Source organism: Vitis vinifera, chromosome 19 (genome assembly GCF_030704535.1).
Source record: "Vitis vinifera cultivar Pinot Noir 40024 chromosome 19, ASM3070453v1".
NCBI classification, from domain to species: domain Eukaryota; kingdom Viridiplantae; phylum Streptophyta; class Magnoliopsida; order Vitales; family Vitaceae; genus Vitis; species Vitis vinifera.
Window position 1 is genome coordinate 8,361,565 of NC_081823.1, and position 19,413 is coordinate 8,380,977.

General features: G+C 31.6%; 1 protein-coding gene across 1 annotated transcript; it reads left to right on the plus strand.

The window, feature by feature from the left end:
• Positions 1–243: 243 nt before the first annotated feature.
• Positions 244–3,060, plus strand: LOC100263526 (two-pore potassium channel 1). Its single transcript, XM_002264762.5, has 3 exons — positions 244–691; positions 1,608–2,546; positions 2,665–3,060. The coding sequence occupies exons 2-3, from the start codon at positions 1,645–1,647 to the stop codon at positions 2,813–2,815; spliced, it is 1,053 nt and encodes a 350-aa protein (XP_002264798.1). The 5' UTR covers positions 244–691; positions 1,608–1,644; the 3' UTR covers positions 2,816–3,060.
• Positions 3,061–19,413: the final 16,353 nt, after the last annotated feature.

Consider the following 19,413-nt stretch of genomic DNA (forward strand, 5'->3'; position numbering starts at 1 on the left):
TGACTTTTTTGGTAAATAAAAATGGGAACGGAAGATGGAACCTCTTTGTCACCTTCCTTTCCCACATCCAGTCCTTGTTTCCGCTCCCCACACCTACCTTGTTTTTTTTTTTTTTTTTTTTTCACTTTTGATTTTAAATACAATAAAATAAAGAAATGCTCCGCTTAAAATTAATCTAGAAAAGTAAAATGAAGAACAAGGGAGGAAGCAGGCATATTGTTGTACGCCTTGGCTGCTTGAAGTTTTTAGCCATGGTGGCGGTCGCCATGGCTGTATGTAGACAACATGTTTGAAAGCCTTCCAGCTAGTCCACACAAAATCAAAAGGCATATTTTACTGAGGGAAATATGTTGACTCATGTTTAACGAGTTGTTGAATTCCTCTTTTGCTTTAGTGGCTCACGTTTGAAACATTTTTCAAGGCTTTTGAACCTTTCTACGCCAGAAAAAATATCAAAAAATAAAAAGAAAACGAGGGAATCTGTACTGCTTTCTGATTCATGTTTGGACGCGGGTGTTTTTGTTTTTTTCTTCCTTTTTCATTCACAAGGCCAAATGTGGGGACGCTACACTTCAACTACCATTCAGCTTTGGCGATAGAAATGCAACACTATAAGACTGAGTTTTCTCGAGGCTGTATAGTTCACATCTTCCAAAGACTTTCTCAAGGATCTGCTCTGAATTTTCCACTGGTAAACATTCTCCCCTTCCCTCTTGAATCTTGTCCTTATAATCGTGTGGTGGAGGTTGGTTTTGGATCTGCTCTTTGAGAACCCGTGTTGTTCTCCTTCTTGGTTTGATCTGGGGTTTCATTTGTATTTCTAAGTTTGGGATTTGGGTTTTAAGTGGGTTGAGTTATTGGTGTTGAAATTGCATGTTGTTTGTCTTCCAACTGAAGCTCTTTGAATTTGTTTACATATTTATAACAGTTTTTGTTGTTTAATTCATCTGGGAAACATGGATTTGGTTGACTGAAATTATTATCAGTCTCCTCCAATGGTGGAGTTCATCTTCACGGAAAAAGCTGATAATTGTGGGTCCAAATTGCACGATCTACAGAAATCTTTATTTGAAAATTTGGAATGAAATCATTAAAGAAATCATTTTAGAGTTGACTATTGTATCTTGTTCTCCCCTTCCCCCGTCTCTCAAAGTATATTATATGCTTTTAATTAATTGGCAGATAAATCCAAGTAGAAACTTATGGGTACATAACTATCTGATGTGAACTGATCTGCTTAATGACAAATACTTGATTGTAAATTAACACACTTTTTTTTTTAATACAAATCCAACTTTGTGAATGAAACTAATTGCAAGAAATGATATTCATCCTTACAATTGATGGTTCAATTCAAATCCTAAAACCAGTGATGGTTTTTGACTCTTGTGGAAAGTCAATTTTCATCAATGATCTCATTTTTTATGATGAATTTTTAGCTTTGAGTGCTATGTATAAAAGATATTGGATGATCATGTTTCCAGGGGATGTGTCAAAGACACCCTCATTGCAGAAGAACCTATGATTGTTGAATGATATTTAGAATAAAGACTGGATATATACTGTATGTGGGGTGTTTAAACTTTGAAACTTCTAATGATTCACAGGCCTTTTGAAACTTCCCACGTTGGGTGAATCATCTTCATGGATCATGGTGCTGCAGCAAAGCCCTCAGTATTAGGATTGTTAAATCCTTCACCGCAAACCAATCAAAAAGCTTCCCTCAAGAGAAAACGATACCGCCGGTGTAGAAGTGCCCCGGTAGCAGCATGTACGCATCCACATCCTGCTGGCCCTGACTCACTGCACCGCTCTCAAATCATTAGCCGTAAACTCCACCCAAATGTTGTTAAAGTGATCGCTGTCTTGGCCCTTTACCTTGGTGCTGGCACTGTAATCTTCTACCTCACCAGGCATCACATGAGGGGGAAGAAAACAAATGGAGTTGTAGATGCTGTCTATTTCTGTATTGTAACAATGAGCACAGTCGGGTATGGAGACATCGTCCCGAACAGCGTTGCTACAAAGCTACTTGCCTGTGCTTTTGTCTTCATAGGGATGGCTCTCATAGCACTAGGCTTGAGCAAAGCCGCAGACTATCTGGTAGAGAAGCAGGAAATGTTACTAGTTAGAGCCTTGCATATGAACCAAAATGTTGGTACGGTTGAAATGATGAGGGAGATGGAAACCAACAGAGTGAAAAACAAATGTCTAGTGATGTCTCTTATTCTTGTGGTGGTTATCATTGCTGGGACAGTCTTTCTAGCTGAAGTGGAGGGAATGAGCTTCGTTGATGCATTTTATTGTGTTTGTTGTACCATCACAACCCTGGGCTATGGAGATGTGAGCTTCACCACCCAAGGAGGGAGGGTTTTCGCGATATTTTGGATATTGACCGGTAGTATTTCTTTAGCTCAGTTGCTCTTCTACATTGCTGAGCTTAATACCGAGAGAAGACAGAAGAAATTAGTGAAGTGGGTGCTTGGCCGGCAGATGACAAAACTAGATTTGGAGGCTGCTGATCTTGACGAAGATGGGGTTGTCGAGTAAGTACTATTATGGGTTTATCTATAGTCTTCTAGTCCTTTTCTCATTATCCATTTCTCCATCATGCCTTGTATGGAAATCCATCAACTAAACCATTCTTTCCTATTGCTTTTACAGTGTGTCTGACTTCATCATCTATAAGCTCAAAGAGATGGGGAAGATCAGCCAAAAAGATATTGCAATTGTAATGAAGGAGTTTCAAGAACTAGACGTCGACCAATCAGGAACATTGTCTAACACTGACGTACAGCTTGCTCAATTATCTTAACATGGTGAGCTACCAAGACCACGATAGAGAGGTAACTTGCGGGTAAACGAGTGCAGAAAATTTGTATTAGTTGTCTCAGTGCCACTCTATCTAATTCATACATACTACCACGTTGATACAATAAAGAAAAGCAATTAATTTTTACATTGTACCCTCACTAGGTATATATTTTAAGAAAGATATATTTCTTCTGTACTTGGACTCTCTGATAATTAAAATTCGAAGTGGAAGAAGTAATTATCTCAGGCTCTGATCGAACTACATACAAGTTGCCTCATGCATGCACTTTTACTTGATAGTGTTTTTATTAAAAATATTTTTTGAAAGTAATTTTAGGAGAATCATAAAAACGTTTTTTTTATTCTACTAATACTTTCTAAAATTAGAAACACTGCCAAACAATCTCTGGGTTGGAACGATTTCCAATGGGTTCAAAATATTTTTTTTTTGGAGTTGCAATCTACACATCCATTAGTCAGATAGACTCGAATGCTTCTATATTCTCATTTCCTGACGTCTGAAATTGAAAAAGAATGTCGTGAAATGAAAGACTTCCAAAAAAGAATCAACAAGAACCACTTCCTGATATCAATTATCGATGAGCTGCTAGTTGCTACTTAAATTGCACTGGGGCACAGATTCTTACCGATTAGTTCTCCGTTCTAGACGTCACTGAATTCGGGATGGTGATAGAACATTCAAGAAAAACACGTTATTTATGAAACAAAATAGTAATTTGACTGTGATTCTGTGAAGTGTCTCAATCACCATGTCTCACAGGAAGGCGTTAAAGTCCCACAAGATTCTGTGTATGGCAGCTGGCTTCCGTAGGCAAACACCTTTGTGGGAGATATAGTGATTGATACACTATGTTTTGCAGTCTCTATAGTGACTATCTCATCATCTTGATTAAACGTAATTTAAGACATTCGTGGAAACCACGAAAACGATGTCACAGCACATACTTTTCCCTTCCGTGGAGAATAAGGCCAAGGCCACGTGAACAGGTCTTTCAAGGGTCCAAGCCCGTGCTATTAGTCCAATACTAACGACTATACTGTTTTATTTTCTTTTGTTTATTGTAATCATTATTATAATATAGTGGTGTACAATAATTATGCTTTATTAGGATTTGGCTAAGATATCCAAGTGAAGCTTTTTGATCCACATTATCGAAAAGCTCCCTCCATTGTCCAAGTAACATAGGGCAAAAGGTTAAGAATTTTTTTTTTTTTTTTAAATGAGTTGGAAGGTGCATAGGAAAAATTTTTGGAGTCGGAGAGTTTATAGGCCATAATATATATATATATTATGCTTTGTATAATAAATCTTTAATTTTTTTTTTCCTATTTGTTTTAGTTTTCTTTCTTTTCTTTTTTAGCTTTCTATTACATTTTCTTGGAAATCAAATATAAGTAATGAGGAAAAAATCCTCCATCATGTTTGGTTAACTTGATGTGATCCTGAGATACTAACTAGAAGATAAAGGATTGAAAGATGAAGTTGATTTAACATCCTGTTAGGAAGATTCGAGTACACTCCAATATCTTATAATGTTAAAATAAGATACTAAAATTCAAGTCTATGACCTACTAATCGATGGATTTTTGGTTTTTATCATATCAAAACAAAATTTATAACATAATTCTACTATATTAAAGTAACTTTTGCCAGATTAAAAATGATTTTTAGAAAAAGTTATGGTAATATTGCGGTTTTAGATATCGTCCATTAGGATTGATTATTTTTTACAATTAAAACTTGAATGAGAATGAAAGAAATGAAAGAGATCAAGTGAAAATGGATTAACAATTCATGATAAAAATAAAAATAACAGTGATTTTAATTTTGGAAAGAACAATTCAATGTAAAAAGATCAAATTTTGTGTAAACCCTAAAATTTGTCCCAATTTTATTTTTATATTAATTTTGAACTTAATTTTATCCTTAAATTTTAAGTCCCAACTATATATGATTTTTTTTAACTCACTCACCATTTAATTATTAGTTTTTATTATTTTATATATTATTTTATTTAATTACTATTACTTTTATTTTATTATTACTATTATATTTTTATTTTTTTTTCTTTTTTTTTTCTCTCTCCTCTCTTCTTCTTACATTCCCCCCTACCCCACCCACTTTCTCTCTACCCTCCCCCCATCCCCCACGTGACATGCCCCTCTCATTTCTTCCCGGTTCTTCTTTTTTATTATTTTTTTCTCCTACCCACTCTCTTTTCTTTCCTTTAGTGGGCCCTCCATTTTTCCCCTCCCATTCTCCATCCCCGAAAACGACCAACCACCCTCCATTTTTGCTTCCCCATGCTTTTTCCTTTTGTTCCTCTCCCCAATAGCAACCGGCCGGCCCCCCATTCCTCTATTTTTTTTTTTTTTTCCTTTTTTTGCTTCCCCTCCCAACTCCCACACGGTGAGCCCCCATTTTATGCCCTATTTTCTTCCCCAACTTTTTTCCTATCCTCTCTACAACTCCCCTTCCCACAGCCGACTCCACGCCCCCCTTTCATTTCTTCCCCCATTTTTTTTTTTTTTTTTTTCTTCTCATACCCATTTTTTTTCCTTCTCTTCCTCCACCATACCCCACTTCAGAGACGCACCACGCAACCCTTTTCTCTTCCCCCCTATTCTCTCATCTTCCCTCTCATATCTCCGTTTTATTCTACTCTTCATTTTCATTTTTTCTTTTTTTCTATTATTATTATTATTATTATTAACCCTTTTCTCTTCCCCTTTTTTTTTCTATTATTATTATTATTATTATTATCCCTTTTCTCTTCCCCCCTCTTCTCTCATCTTCCCTCTCATTTCTCCATTTTATTCTACTCTTCATTTTTTTTCTTTTTTTATATTATTATTATTATTATTATTATTATTATTTTCTTTTATTTTAATAATAATTGTTATTTGTGAAATTTGGATTATTGAATTAATATGAAATTTGGGTTAATTTGTTGTTGGTAAATTAATATGAAATTTGGGGTAATTTATTGTTGGTGAATTAATTTGAAATTTGTTAATTTGGGCTAAATTAGTTGATAATTTATATGGTTGTACTCATTTAAATTATTTAATTTGGATATAATGTAATTGTAGACCCCTTTTGAAGTGAGGGGGGCTGGAAGAACTTTTTTGGCTCATTTTCATGACATATGTGGAAGAAGGGGGGGACCTCCATGCATGAGGAAGCTGCATCGGACACAGCAAGAGACAGGGACAACCATGCTGGTGGTCAGAGACACCATGCTTGCTAAAGGGAGGAACAGTAGGGCAAGTAGTGGCTTGCCAAAGAAGATAGGAACAGGAGAGAAAAGAAAGAAAAACAGAGGAGAAGGACGAAGGGGAAAAAAAAAAAGGAGAAAGCTGGCTGGAGAGGGAGATAGCTTGAGCTGGATTTTTAGAAAGGAGAAAGCTGGCTGGAGGGGGAGAGAGCTTGAGCTGGATTTTTAGAGAGGAAAGCTGGCTGGAGAGGGAGATAGCTTGAGCCGGATTTTTAGAGAGGATAGCTGGAGGAGAGCTTGAGTAAAGGGAGGAACGCATTCAGACTAGAGAGAGTGGAGAGCAGACCTATTTTAAGAGGGCATTCTTTTTAGCTTGGGGCGTGTTTCTTTGATTTTGAGGTGAGTTTCTCTCTTACTTGGATTCCTATACTTCTCATCTCTTTCCCATTTGCTTGTTTCGCATTTGTTTGTCGAAGTTTGGGTGTGGATGATAATGGATACATGCTTAACTCCGTTGATTTCTGGATCATGCTCTTACTTTGTTGTTTTTGATCTCATTGTCATCCTTATGGTTTAGTATGGGGCTCGTATGACTTTGCTTTATGTATGCTGTGCTAACCCAGTTTCAGGATCCCACCTATTTTGAGCCTCCTGAGATGAGGCCCTATACGTTTGAGTGTGTTGTCTGTTATCCTACTGGTTCTATTCTCAGCATTCACTCTAACCTCTGTTCTTGTTTTCATCCCTATATTCTCACTATAATGGGAATATTATTTGGTCTGAGGTTTGAATAAAATGAGTCGAGCCATACCTATGGTTCTGGCTTTCCTGTTGATAGCTTGTGGCTAAAAGAAAAAAAGGGGTTGATGGGGAATTACGACCAGCAGCTAGAGGCTTCTTGACCCTCTTCTTTGCCTGTATTACAGCCATTTGCATCGGAGCATCATCAGTATGTGGTTGTTATTTCCACTGCAGTAATTACATCAATCACCAACCTACCCCACCTAAATACCTATAAACCCATTCATTCCTCTTACATCCGAGAACCATTGTGGTTTTCTTTTATTATTATTTTCTTGCTTGGGAATCATCACATGGCAATGAAGTCAATGGAAGTTTTTTTTATGGGCCATCCTGGAATGTACATGCCCATTTTTCTTTTGGTCTTACACGTTTTCATTCTAACCTCCAAGTCTTACTTTAGTTTATCTTATTATTATTATTATTATTATTATTATTTTTTAAATTTCATCTTCAAATAAATTTTTCAAAAAGCCTAGCTACTAAATTTAATTTTTAAAATATCATTTAAAAATAAATCTTCAAGAAATAATAACAATAATTATAAATTCCGATTTCCAAATTCCAATCCCCAATTCCCATAATTCTAATTTTTCACACTTATTTATTTAATTATTATTATTTTCTTATCATTATTCCATTTATCTATTTATTTATTTCCTTTAAAAATCTTAATCATTAAAGTTCAATTTTTCAAAAATTTGTTTTTTCAAATTTAATTTTCAATCTCAAAAATTCCACTATTCACTATTCATCCGTCCAAATATCGTTTTATTAATTAATAACCTTATTCCATATTTACCTATTTATTTCCCTTAAAAACCTCAATCATTAAAATCTAATTCTTCAAAATTCCGATTTCCAAATTTAGCTATATGAGATTTCAATTGTCCTATTTCCGAACTTAAGTTTCATTTCCTAATGTTCCAATTACCGTATTTACTCAATCACTCATTTGTTATCATCATTATTTTTATTACCATTTTATTTGTTCATTTCTAAAAAGTCCGTCTTCAAATGATTTTCGAGATTTCCAATTTTCATAAATCAACTTTCATAATTTCTACTTCTCAATTAACTTACAGTTCTGATCTCTTTCAAAATTCAACTCCCAAAGTCTCAATTTTTGCAACTTAATCTTTCTTTAAAATCTCGAACCCTCAAATCGTTTTCAAAATTCCAACCTCTTTCAAATTCAGTTTTCTAAAAATTCACATTCTCACATTCAACCTCTAAGAGTCTGATCTTCAAATAAACTCTAAAACTCCAAATTTCTAGTGATTTTCGAGATTCCAATTTTTCAATTAAATTTCAAAAATCTAATTTTCTCCCGAACAGTTTTAATTCCACTTTGGTTTTCAAATAATCTTCTTTTTCTCTTAATTTTATATAAGCATGAATGTCATTTTCATAATTTCAGAACAATGGAATTTGTGAGATTAATTCGTGCAAGATCGATCGGGCTTTGGTGGGGGCCCCACATACGTGATTTTATGATTGATTGATTTGTTTGTCACGCGCAATTTATTTATCCTGCTCTCCGACATGCATGCTATTATTTCTTAATTGTGCACTAACCTCTCTTGTGATAGCGCATGGTGGCTCGTCGCCCAGGTACGCACCTATTTTCACTCTGATAATTGTCCAAGCATATTTTGATTCTCACGTGTGCATGATTTATTCTGGGTACTCATTGATCTACTCGTCCACCGCCATGATTGTTTCATTTTATTAGTAGAAACCCGACTTTAGGGACTTAGAGGGGTGCTACGGTCTTTACCGTACCTTCCTGATAAGTAACCTGACCCCCGACCCGATCTGGTTTTTCGTAGATCACCTTTTCCAAAATAAGGAGTCACACTTAGGGTTTTTCTTTCTTATTTTGTTTACCCTTTTAAAAATAAAACAAAAATAAGTGGCGACTCCAAGTCATTTTTCATAATCAAATAAAAATCAATTTTTCAAATAAAAATCGAGCTCGCCATCGAGTGGGAAACGCATGAGCCGAAAATGTGGGGTTCACAGTAATATTGTAGCATATTTTGGATGTAGGTTTGAATATTAAATTGGGTTGATTTTGGTTGTGAATTTATGTTTGCATGTTAAATTGGGCTTGAATGATGAGATATTAAATTTAGATCTAATGAGATTTATTTTAATTTATTATGTTTTAGGTTTGATTAATTGAACTTATATTTTGATTATTAATTTGAAAACTTTAGATTGGGATCTAGGATATGTGAGATATTTTTATTGTATTATATTTGTTAATTTGGACCCATTTTTAATTGTTGAAAATTATTGGACTAATTTGAAATTTGAATATTTGTTTAAGATTTTGTACATCTCTGGATATTTACATTTGTGCTATTTTTGTTTTTACATGTGCACATTCTGCAATCTTGTTGGCTGAATACGAATTTATGACACGTGGAACTTGTTGTAAGTTTATTTGGGTACATATTTTACTTCCCACTTTTATTTTGTTTTATTTTTATTAGTTCTTGTAAATATTCGTTTGTGTATATTTATTAAAAATCATTATGGTGAATAGGTGTTGAGATCTATCATTCATCAAGTTGTATTGAAAATCTAAATTATCGTCTAAACTGATTTTTTATTTAATTTGAAGTATAGATCCAAATTTTCTTCAAATTGAGTGATTTAATTCAAAAGATAAATTCAAACAATTTATTCAATTTGTCTTAAATCATCTGCCAATGATTTATATAATGCAACTATTCAATCTCATTAAATCTAGCTTTAAGAATTTAATTAATCTACCTAGTTTACATTGTAGTAGTCATTCAAGGCAACTTGAAGAGAAAAATCTCTAAAATTCAATTAATCAATCAATTGAATCAAATTACTTGGCAATTAAAGTTTTGTTTCCTTATATCACCATAAATCTTACTTCTACATATTCTTTTCTCTAAGAAAAATGAGATTTAGCCACTCATGCTTGGAGATTTGGTCTCACAAGGTATGTTTGGATACTAAGAAAATAAGGGAAAATGAAAGAAAATAAGCAATTATATTGAGAGAAAGAGAATCTCTAGAAAATTCCAAAATCAAAAGGGTTAAAAAGTTCTTAATGAGAAATTCAAATTCCTATTTATAGGCTAAGGTCAAGTGTGGACACTTGACAACATCTCATTGGTCTTCTAAAAACTTCCAAATTCAAAATTTAGGAATTTGGCCTCAAGAACATATTTTCACACGAGATTTGGCCATTTTGCATGACTACCAATAGTTTGACATGAGCATTTCTCATTTCTCACGATCGTGTGAAATCCCAAGGTAAGTGGTAGTAGCATGTTTGAAGCTTTTATGGACCATTTCACAGCTTCATGCGAAATTTTGCATGGTAATGTGAAATCCTCTTTTTCAGCTATTGCATATTCTCCTTTTTTGGTCCAATTTGCACGAGCATGCGAAAATTTCGCATAAGCATGTGAAATTAGTTAAAGTTTGTTTTTCAACTTTTCATTGTCATTTCTTCAAATTTTTTCCTTTAATATCAAGTTAGCTACCTCCAATCAACTTAAATCCTTATCCAAACCAGTTTGCATTGCTAAGAATATGGCTCAAATACTATCAAATCTCAAACTTTAGGAATTTTAGCTTCATATATCATTCAAATTTTCTATATTCCAATAAGATAAACCACCCTTTTAAATTATGCATTTAGATCATCATTAGTATTATTTACCCTCTTCAAGTTGATTCATCTCTTTTGTCACTCAATTCATTAAAAATCACACCTTGAAATAACTCTAAAACTTATAAAAATTGTTAGTAACTCTTGCAAGGGAAACAACATATGAATTGTGTATTTTAGGCATAATTACTACTAAAGAGATATGAAATGCATGACATTGTTATATGTAATATACTCTTTTTGAGCAGTAATCATTCCCTCCAACCAACATATTGCTAGTCAAGAAACAATGGTTTGACAAAAAGAAAGAGAAAGAATACTAAAGAACTAAAAAACTAAACAACTCATTTGAAAAATGTTTTTGTATTTTTTTTTTTTAAATTCCATAGCAAAAATGATCAATAATAAAACTCACCTCACTATCCATAGGTATCATCAAAATCTCAACTTATTTATAATCTCTAATAGAAAAAATATCATGTAAATCAAATCATTAAAGACACATTTATTTTTATTCCTCAAAATAATCTTTCTAAGCAAGTCTTGAGTGTAGTTAAGATAGCCCTTAGATATACTATTCAAAACTAATCTTCCCCCAACCTAGCTCAATTCATATTAAGAAATAAAAAGCACTCTCTCATAGGTCAAGAATGCACTCATCTTTATTTATTTATTTTCAAAGGACTTATTGTGGGAGTGCAATGCTAAAGTTGTCTCCCTTGTATATGGTCTATGTAACAGAGATCGATGACTCCTAACCATAAGGCATAGGGCAAAAAGTTTATAGGACAATTTTGCCAACCACTAACTCCTCAAACTTGACCCAAGACTCCTCAAAATAGGATCCAATACTTTAGCACTTACAATTGAGCTCATACTCCACCCATCCACCCATGTAACGAGCATTGAGGTCAATGGCTCCCAACCAAAATGGCTTAGGGTACCAGGCTTCAAAGACCTTAGGGTCATATACCTCTCTGACCTTACTCGAGTTTCAAGGTAATTATATATATATATATATATATATATATATATATAAAGATTTCAATTTTGGGCTCATTGACCTCTTTTCAAGGTGTCTCAACTTAATTCAAAAGTAATCCATGTTACCAAGATAATTAAGTCTAAGTTTCAAGGTTAAACTAGTTTTTTATATTATATTTAGGGTTTAGAGTGAACAGTATGTGTCAAGACTCAAATAGAAATGACCTTTGGGAAAATCAAAACTTCAAAGTCATATCAATTTCAATCTACATAATAAGTCTTTTAAGATCAAGCAAGTAAGATAGTATTCTAAATAAACTTCTTTCAAGTTAGGTATGCTCATTCATCAATTACAATGTTATGTTTTTCTCAAAAAAAAATAATAATAATAATAATAATAAAGTCTAAAAAAACAAACCTAGCTAATGCAAACTAACACAAACAAAAAATATCAATTAGCTAAATCCTTTTCACTTCCTTTCTTACCCTTCATTTTTTATTAATGGATTTTTATCGTTTATCGTATCAAAACAAAATTTAGTTGCCAACTGATCTCCTCGTTAGACCTGGCATCAAAACACCCTTTACTTATTTAGACCCACGATCGGTATGATCACCCACCTTTTCAAATTCAACATCAATACAAAGCCCCTATCTTTTTAGACCTACCATCAGTGTAGTCCCTCAATTCTTCATACCCACCATCAATACAGTTTCCCACCTCTTTAGACTTATTGTTAATACCTACTATCTCTTCAAACCCACCTTCAGTACTTGCCTACCTCATCTGTCGACCCACTTTCACTGCACCTTGATACTTCCTTAGCTACGTCATTAAGGCCTAAGTTTAGGACATCGATCGTACACAAGTAGAATACTCTTCCACCATCAAACCCATTAATATTTGTCCTTATACCTGTAGAGACCACTACATCTACTATGTTGGATTTACTCCCAAGCATTACAATGGGTAGGCATGACCCATGTCAACCTAGAGTACTACCATCACCACCTCTATTTTCGATTCCATCATAAATAGATGTTCATCACATATCACATGTAGATTTAGTACCTATTACAATCAGAGATGGATGGCTGGAAGAGAGTACAAGTTAGATATAAGTTTTCTCTTTGTGGAGGCATATGAAATTATTTACTTTTTTTATCCCACTATATGAGTGTTTAGTAGGTATTTTTTGTGACTTTAATTAAACTTGTAAAAATTACATTTTGTAGTAGACTTTTTCAAATTAATTTCATTAACTAATTTTAAAATGTATCTTTCAGGCATATATATTGTGTGTGTACAAATAATACTCTTATTTACGTGAAATTAAAAACATATGCTTTAAATTAATAAATAAAAAACCATATATGGAAACTTAAGAGTAATAATATTTCAATAAAGATATATTTATAAAAATACTAATAAATTAATCTTTTAGTTATCAATAAATAAATAATCTTAAATTAATGAAGTTATATGAACAAGGAAGACAAAATAAAAAATAAAATCATAAAAATTATGCAAAAGTGTGAAATTAAAAAGTGCAAAAGTTAAAGGTGTGAAATTAAATAGTATGAAAAGTTCAAGAGTGACATTGCATTTATCAAGTGTGATTCCAATTCAAAAATGAAATCTCATTTGATAAATATGATTTCAATTAAAAAAAAAAATTAAATAAGATGGCTTCTACTTGGTAATAAAAAGATTATTTTAAATATAAAAATGAAGTAATTTTTAGGAAGATCCAACCCAACCCCTTTTTTATCATTGAAAAAATTATCTTAAACTTCCAAAATTTTTAGGATTATATGATTGACTCTTATCTTCAAATCGAAGGACACAATGTCCTTTGAATTGTTGAAAAAATGCATTCATTGAATTTCTCCAATGAATGGAAGATTCAAATTAAATTTTGATTATTCAAGGATAAAGAATAAAAGTGTTTCTAGATGAGTTATTAGAGACTGTAATGGAACTATAAAAATGGCTGCAAGTAGGCATATAGGTAATGTTTTGATAATTATTACATAATGTATGACTTTAAAGGATAGCATGTTAGTTGCAAAGAACAATGATTTCTTAAACCTAGAGATTGAAGGTGGCTTAAAAATAGTTATAGATTGTTATAATAATAATAATAATAATACAAATTAATATTCCTAATTTTATTATATTATTGTAGACCCCTTCAAAAACCAATAGTTTTTTTTCTTTTGTTTTGGGACTATTCGGGGAAAGTGAGGTTTTTTCCATTTTCTTGAAGTGGGGAGGAAAAACCAGCTGCATGGACGTGTGGCAAAGAGCATAGCCCGCCCATGATGGTGATTGAGGATGGAGATTGCTGAGGGGTGCACAGGGAAACAGGTATTGGCTTGCGGGAGAAGATAGAAATAGGAAGGGAGGGAGGATTTGATCAGCCGATTAGGAGGAAGCTGGGGGGGCGCAGGGAAGCAAGAGAGAGGAAGAAGAGCTCATGAGTTTTCTCGTTCATTTCCGTTAAAGTGGAGATCTCCCAGGTGTGGGGATTGTTGATTTTTCAGTTCATATGTTCTTATCACATTATTCTTCGTACATTTTTATGATTGTTTTAGCTTCCATGCATGGTTAGGATGTGTTTGCTATGTTATTCTCTTACCTTATCTGATTTTACTTGAGGTTATTGTGGATATGTGTTTATATGAATCATGTTAATGCACTCCATCACTCCCCTGCCCATGGCCCATGGATTAGTGTTTGAAATGGGGCTCAGCATGTTTGTCATTTGGTCTCTCCCATTTGTTTCTTCCTTCAGATTTACCCTGTTTTTAACCTCTGTTTTTTCTTCTTCCATATATGTCATTTTAAACTGGTGAGTTCATTGTTGGTTTGTGGGAGGTCGGAGAGGAACAAAAAAAGGAAAAAAATGTTGAGTGGCCTTTACAAAATGAGCTGCGAAATCCTGATGTTAGAGAAGGAATTATGAAATGGGTTCAAAGAAGAGATGACCTAAATGAAAAGTGTGTCCAGGTTCTTTGGATTCTGTGAGAAGCACTTCTAGAGCATTTGGGCTGAAGTCTTCCTCCTTCAGAGTATTTACAGTCGCAGCGTACAAAACAAAACCGATTAACCCATGCGGTGGTGTGTTATCCAAAGACGATAGTAGAAAATTCCGGTGTGGGTACGGGTCCCATAATTCTCACTGGTTCGGAATTTCCAGTTAAGTTGGAATTGGAGTTAATAGAGCTCCTGAAATCAAGAAGAATCAATCCTATCTCCATTGCTTCTCTACCCATGATATATTATGAGAGATATGGTAGAGGTCTTCAGTCCGAATTATCCCTCACTGAGAGCCAACAACATGGGGAAGCTGGTTATGACTCGACAAAGCTTCAGGCTCGGTTGAGAACCATTCGACTAATTAACGGACCTCATGGGCAGCATCCAATAATCTTGACAGAATACGTGCCAAAATATGTGGAAGTGGAGCGTCTACGGCTGGTCTGAAGGGTGGTTGAATTATTAGTGTTTTGCAGTTTGGGTGAAGTCGATGGGCAATTATTGGAGTTTTTGGTGGAGATTCGAAATTGAATTTCTTTCCGTGGGGCTATTTTGTAATTTGAGAAATCAGAGCTTGTGCTTATTGCTGATGGCAGAGGACGGCCTACGGACTGGTGGGTTTTCTTCTGATTTGGCGGTGATTTTGAATGGTGGGGCCACAGATGTAAATTCATGCATGTGCACATTGCAAGATTTTGTTTTATTTTTCTTTGGGCTGCCAGGATGTTCAAACATCATTTGAAAACCTTTTTCCACCTTGGCCCACCTTCACTTTGGCACATGGCCCCAATAAGCTTTTGACTTTTTATTTATTTTCTTATTATTTTAACTATTTTCCTAACTCCAGTTTCCAAAATCCCTTTCATAATTCCACTTCTCAAATAATTTTAAAACTTTCATTTTAGAATAGTCTTCCGGAATTCCCATTTCCATATTTATTTATTTAATCATTATTCTTTTTGTTATTATTATTATTTTATTTATTTACTTTTAAAATTCTATCTTTAAGTAATTCTTAAAATTCTGATTCCCAAATTTAATTTTCAATTTCAAAAATTTCAATATTCACGTTCATTTATTTAATTATTATTTTCATTATTATTATTATTCTATTTATTTATTTTTTTAAAAAATTCATCCTTAAACAAGTTTTAAAAATTTAGTCTTCCAAATTAAATTATCAAATCTAAAAAATTCAACTATTCACGTTCATTCGTTTAAGTATTATTTTCACTATTATTATTATTATTTCATTTATTTATTTATTTATTTGTTTTAAAATTCCGTCTTCAAACAATTCTTAAAAAATATGACTTTTAAATCTAATTTCTAATCTCAAAAATTTCATTATCCACATTCTTTTATTTAATTATTATTTTTGTTATTATCATCATTATTCCATTTATTTATTTATTTATTTCAAAAGTTCCATCTTTAAACAATTTTTCAAATAAATTCCATCTTAGATTAATTTCCAAAATTTCATTTCTTTCAATTTTAATTTACAAAATTCTGATTTCTTTCAAATTTAATTTCCAAAATCCAATTTCTTTTAAATTTAACTTCTAAAATTCCATTTCCTAAATTTAATTTTTAAAACTCCAATTTCTTTCAAATTTAATTTCCAAAATCCCAATTCTAAAATTTAATTTCCAAAATTCCATTTCCTAAATTTAATTTTTAAAACTCCAATTTCTTTCAAATTTAATTTTCAAAATTCTGATTTCCTTCAAATTTAATTTCCAAAATTTAAATTCTTCAATTTAATTTCCAAAATTCTAATTTCTTTCAAATTTAATTTCCAAAATTCCAACTCTTAAGTTTAATTTCCAAAATTCCATTTCCTAAATTTGATTTTTAAAACTCCAATTTCTTTCAAATTTAATTTCTAAAATTTGAATTCTTAAATTTAATTTCCAAAGTTCTATTTCCTAAATTTAACTTTCAAAATTCCAATTTCTTTTAAATTTAATATCCAAAATTCCAATTCTTAAATTTAATTTTCAAAACTCCGATTTTCCAGTAATCTTCGAGACTCCAAATTTTCAAATAAATTTCAAAAATCCAATTTTCTCTTGAACAGTGTTAACCCCACTCTAGTTTTTAAATAATCTTCTATTTCTCTTGATTTTATATAAGCAAAAATGTTTTTTTTCTCATAATTCTAAAACAATAAAATTTGTGAAACTAATTCATGCTAAAATAAATCGGGCTTTGGTGGGAGCCCAACATATGTGATTTCCTCATTGATTGATTGGTTGATTAATCGATTGCTATACATGATTGATTTATTCCACTCTAATACATGCATGCAATTATTCTGTGCATGTTTACTAACCTTTGTTTTCCATGAAGCAAATCAGCTCATCACTCAGGTACACTCTTTGCCCCTCTTATTCTTTCCGTTATTATGTTTTAATTGATATTCATTCAGGTATTTATGTTTAATCAATCAATTGTCATGCTCGCCCCATCTCATTAGTAGAGACCCATTTTTAGGGACTTAGATGGGTGTTACGGTCTTTACTGTACCTTCCCAATAAGTAATCTGACTTAGAATTTTCTTTCTTATTTTGTTTACCCTTTAAAAATAAAACAAAGATAAGTGACGACTCCAAATCATTTTCTAAACAACAAATCAATTTTTTTATAATTAAATAAAAAAACGAGTTCGTCATTGAGTAGAAGCGCATGAGCCGAAATATGGGATCCACAATTATTAATAGGGATATTTGAAAGTTATTTCATAATCTAAATATTTTTTATTATCATCATATTTAAAGAAAAGTAGATAAAACAACGTATTATTTAACTAAAAAATAATTGTAATTTATAATTAATCATTTGATAGTAATTTTTTTTTAAAGATATTATAAATTTTAATTTTGGAGATTAAGTATTTTGATTAGGTATCTGTTACGTACTCTCTATTCATAAAAATAATAATAATAATAATTATCGGAAGCGCATACAACATTTTTTATTTATTTTATTTTTATTCAAAGCCTATCTTTTGGACCATTAATAATGCTTGTATGGCATTTTTGTCAACACGATCGTAATGGAAAAATTAGGTAAAAGGCAATTCTGTGTTGTCACATCATTGTCCTTCGTTTGTCAACTTTCCCAGTTAAAAAAATAATTACCCTATGGAGTTACATGTAAATGCAATAAATTGATTTTGATTTTATTCTTATTTTTATCTTAATTAGTCTATCATTCTCTAATTCTGCCAACACCATATTTAAATTTGGAAATCAAAATTATATTTAGGGAATGTCATGAAAATAAGGTTTTTATTTAAACTTGATTAAAACTAAAATTTTAAAGTTTTCATCAAAATTTATTTTTATTAAAGTATTTCCTTACTTTAAGAATTGATATAAATATATAAAATAACACTTGAAATAATATTTAGAAAAATTGAATCTATTTACTAAAAAAATCAATAAAAAAAATTGTCAATGGTGATTTTGGGTTTGTTCGATAATTTTTTTTGAGAATAATTTTTTGTTTTTTAGAAAAAAATATTGAAAAATATGTTTGGCAACCAGAAAATAAGATATTTTCAATAAACATTTTTTAGTTGTTTTCACTAATTTTTATAAATTTGTTTAAAAAAATATTTATACAAATATGTATAATGATTAAAAAGAAAAAAAAAAGTTCTAGACATAAAAATTATTTTTAAAATATTAAAAATAAGTTAAAAATATTTCAAGTTTTCAAATAAACTTTTGTTTTATAAAACATCAAAAAATAGTTTTCAAAAACCATTCTAAAAAACTATTTTTCAAAATTGTTTTTAAAAACAGTTACTAAACAATGTCTTAGGCCATGTTTGACAACTGTTTTCAAAAACAGTTTTCCAATTTTTTAGAACAAAAAAAAATTGAAAAACACGTTTGGCAATTAGAAACTATTTTATGTTTTTTTTTCTCTTTTTTCCTATTTTTTATTCTAATAAAACAGAAAATAAGGTATTTTCAGATAACTTCTTTTAGTTGTTTTCAGTTATTTTCCATTGTTTTTTAAGAGTTGTTTTAAAGAATAATTATACAAACATATATAATGATTAAAAATAAAGGTATGGACATAAATTTTATTTTTGAACATATTTAAAAATATTAAAAACAGGTTAAAAACAATTTTAGGTTCCCAAACAAACTTTTGTTCTACAAAATATCAGACAACAGTTTTCAAAAATTGTTTTTAAAAACTATTTTTTTCAAAATTGTTTTAAAAAACAATTACCAAATAAGGTTTTAATCTTCATTCATTATGTTGAAAATAAAAAACATAACAGTAGGTACATGATGATTTTAAAATTTTAAAGGGGGAGTCATGTAAAAGTGTACAATTTGAAAACTATGAATGAATTGAGAACTTAAAAAAATGAGTTTCATAGAGAGTATATTTTGAAAAAAATAATCCCCAAATCATGTATTAAAATAGCAACTTGTACATGCTTTCAAAATTACCCTTCAATCCAAAGGTGAATTGCTACCTATATAAGACAAGGTAATAGACATCCTTGATTTAACCCCACATATGTAGTTGTCACATCACTCATTACCACTTCATCATTGTTTTTAGGGAGAATTACCCTTAAGGGTAGGCTGGGGGAAAAAATGACCAATGAGGGTGGGTAAATTTGATAATTATTGTAAAGGGTCGGGTAAAATTATGATAATTCCTTTAAATGCCTTATTTTGTTTAAATGCCAATACTACTCTTAATAAGTGAAAAGCAAGTAAAGTGAAAAGCAATAGAAAATAAAAAAGAGTTTATTATCCCTTTCTTTAACCTACCTGGAGCCGAGTTGTAGAAGAAAAAGGGGAAAGGAAAAAGGTGCGCACTTCAGGTCATTC

Bases quoted from the DNA above. Each gene is read 5' to 3' on its own strand.
- LOC100263526 (XM_002264762.5), top strand. From the start codon at position 1,645: ATGGATCATGGTGCTGCAGCAAAGCCCTCAGTATTAGGATTGTTAAAT. The intron at 2,547-2,664 runs GTAAGTACTATT...TTGCTTTTACAG, and splicing joins GACGAAGATGGGGTTGTCGA to TGTGTCTGACTTCATCATCT.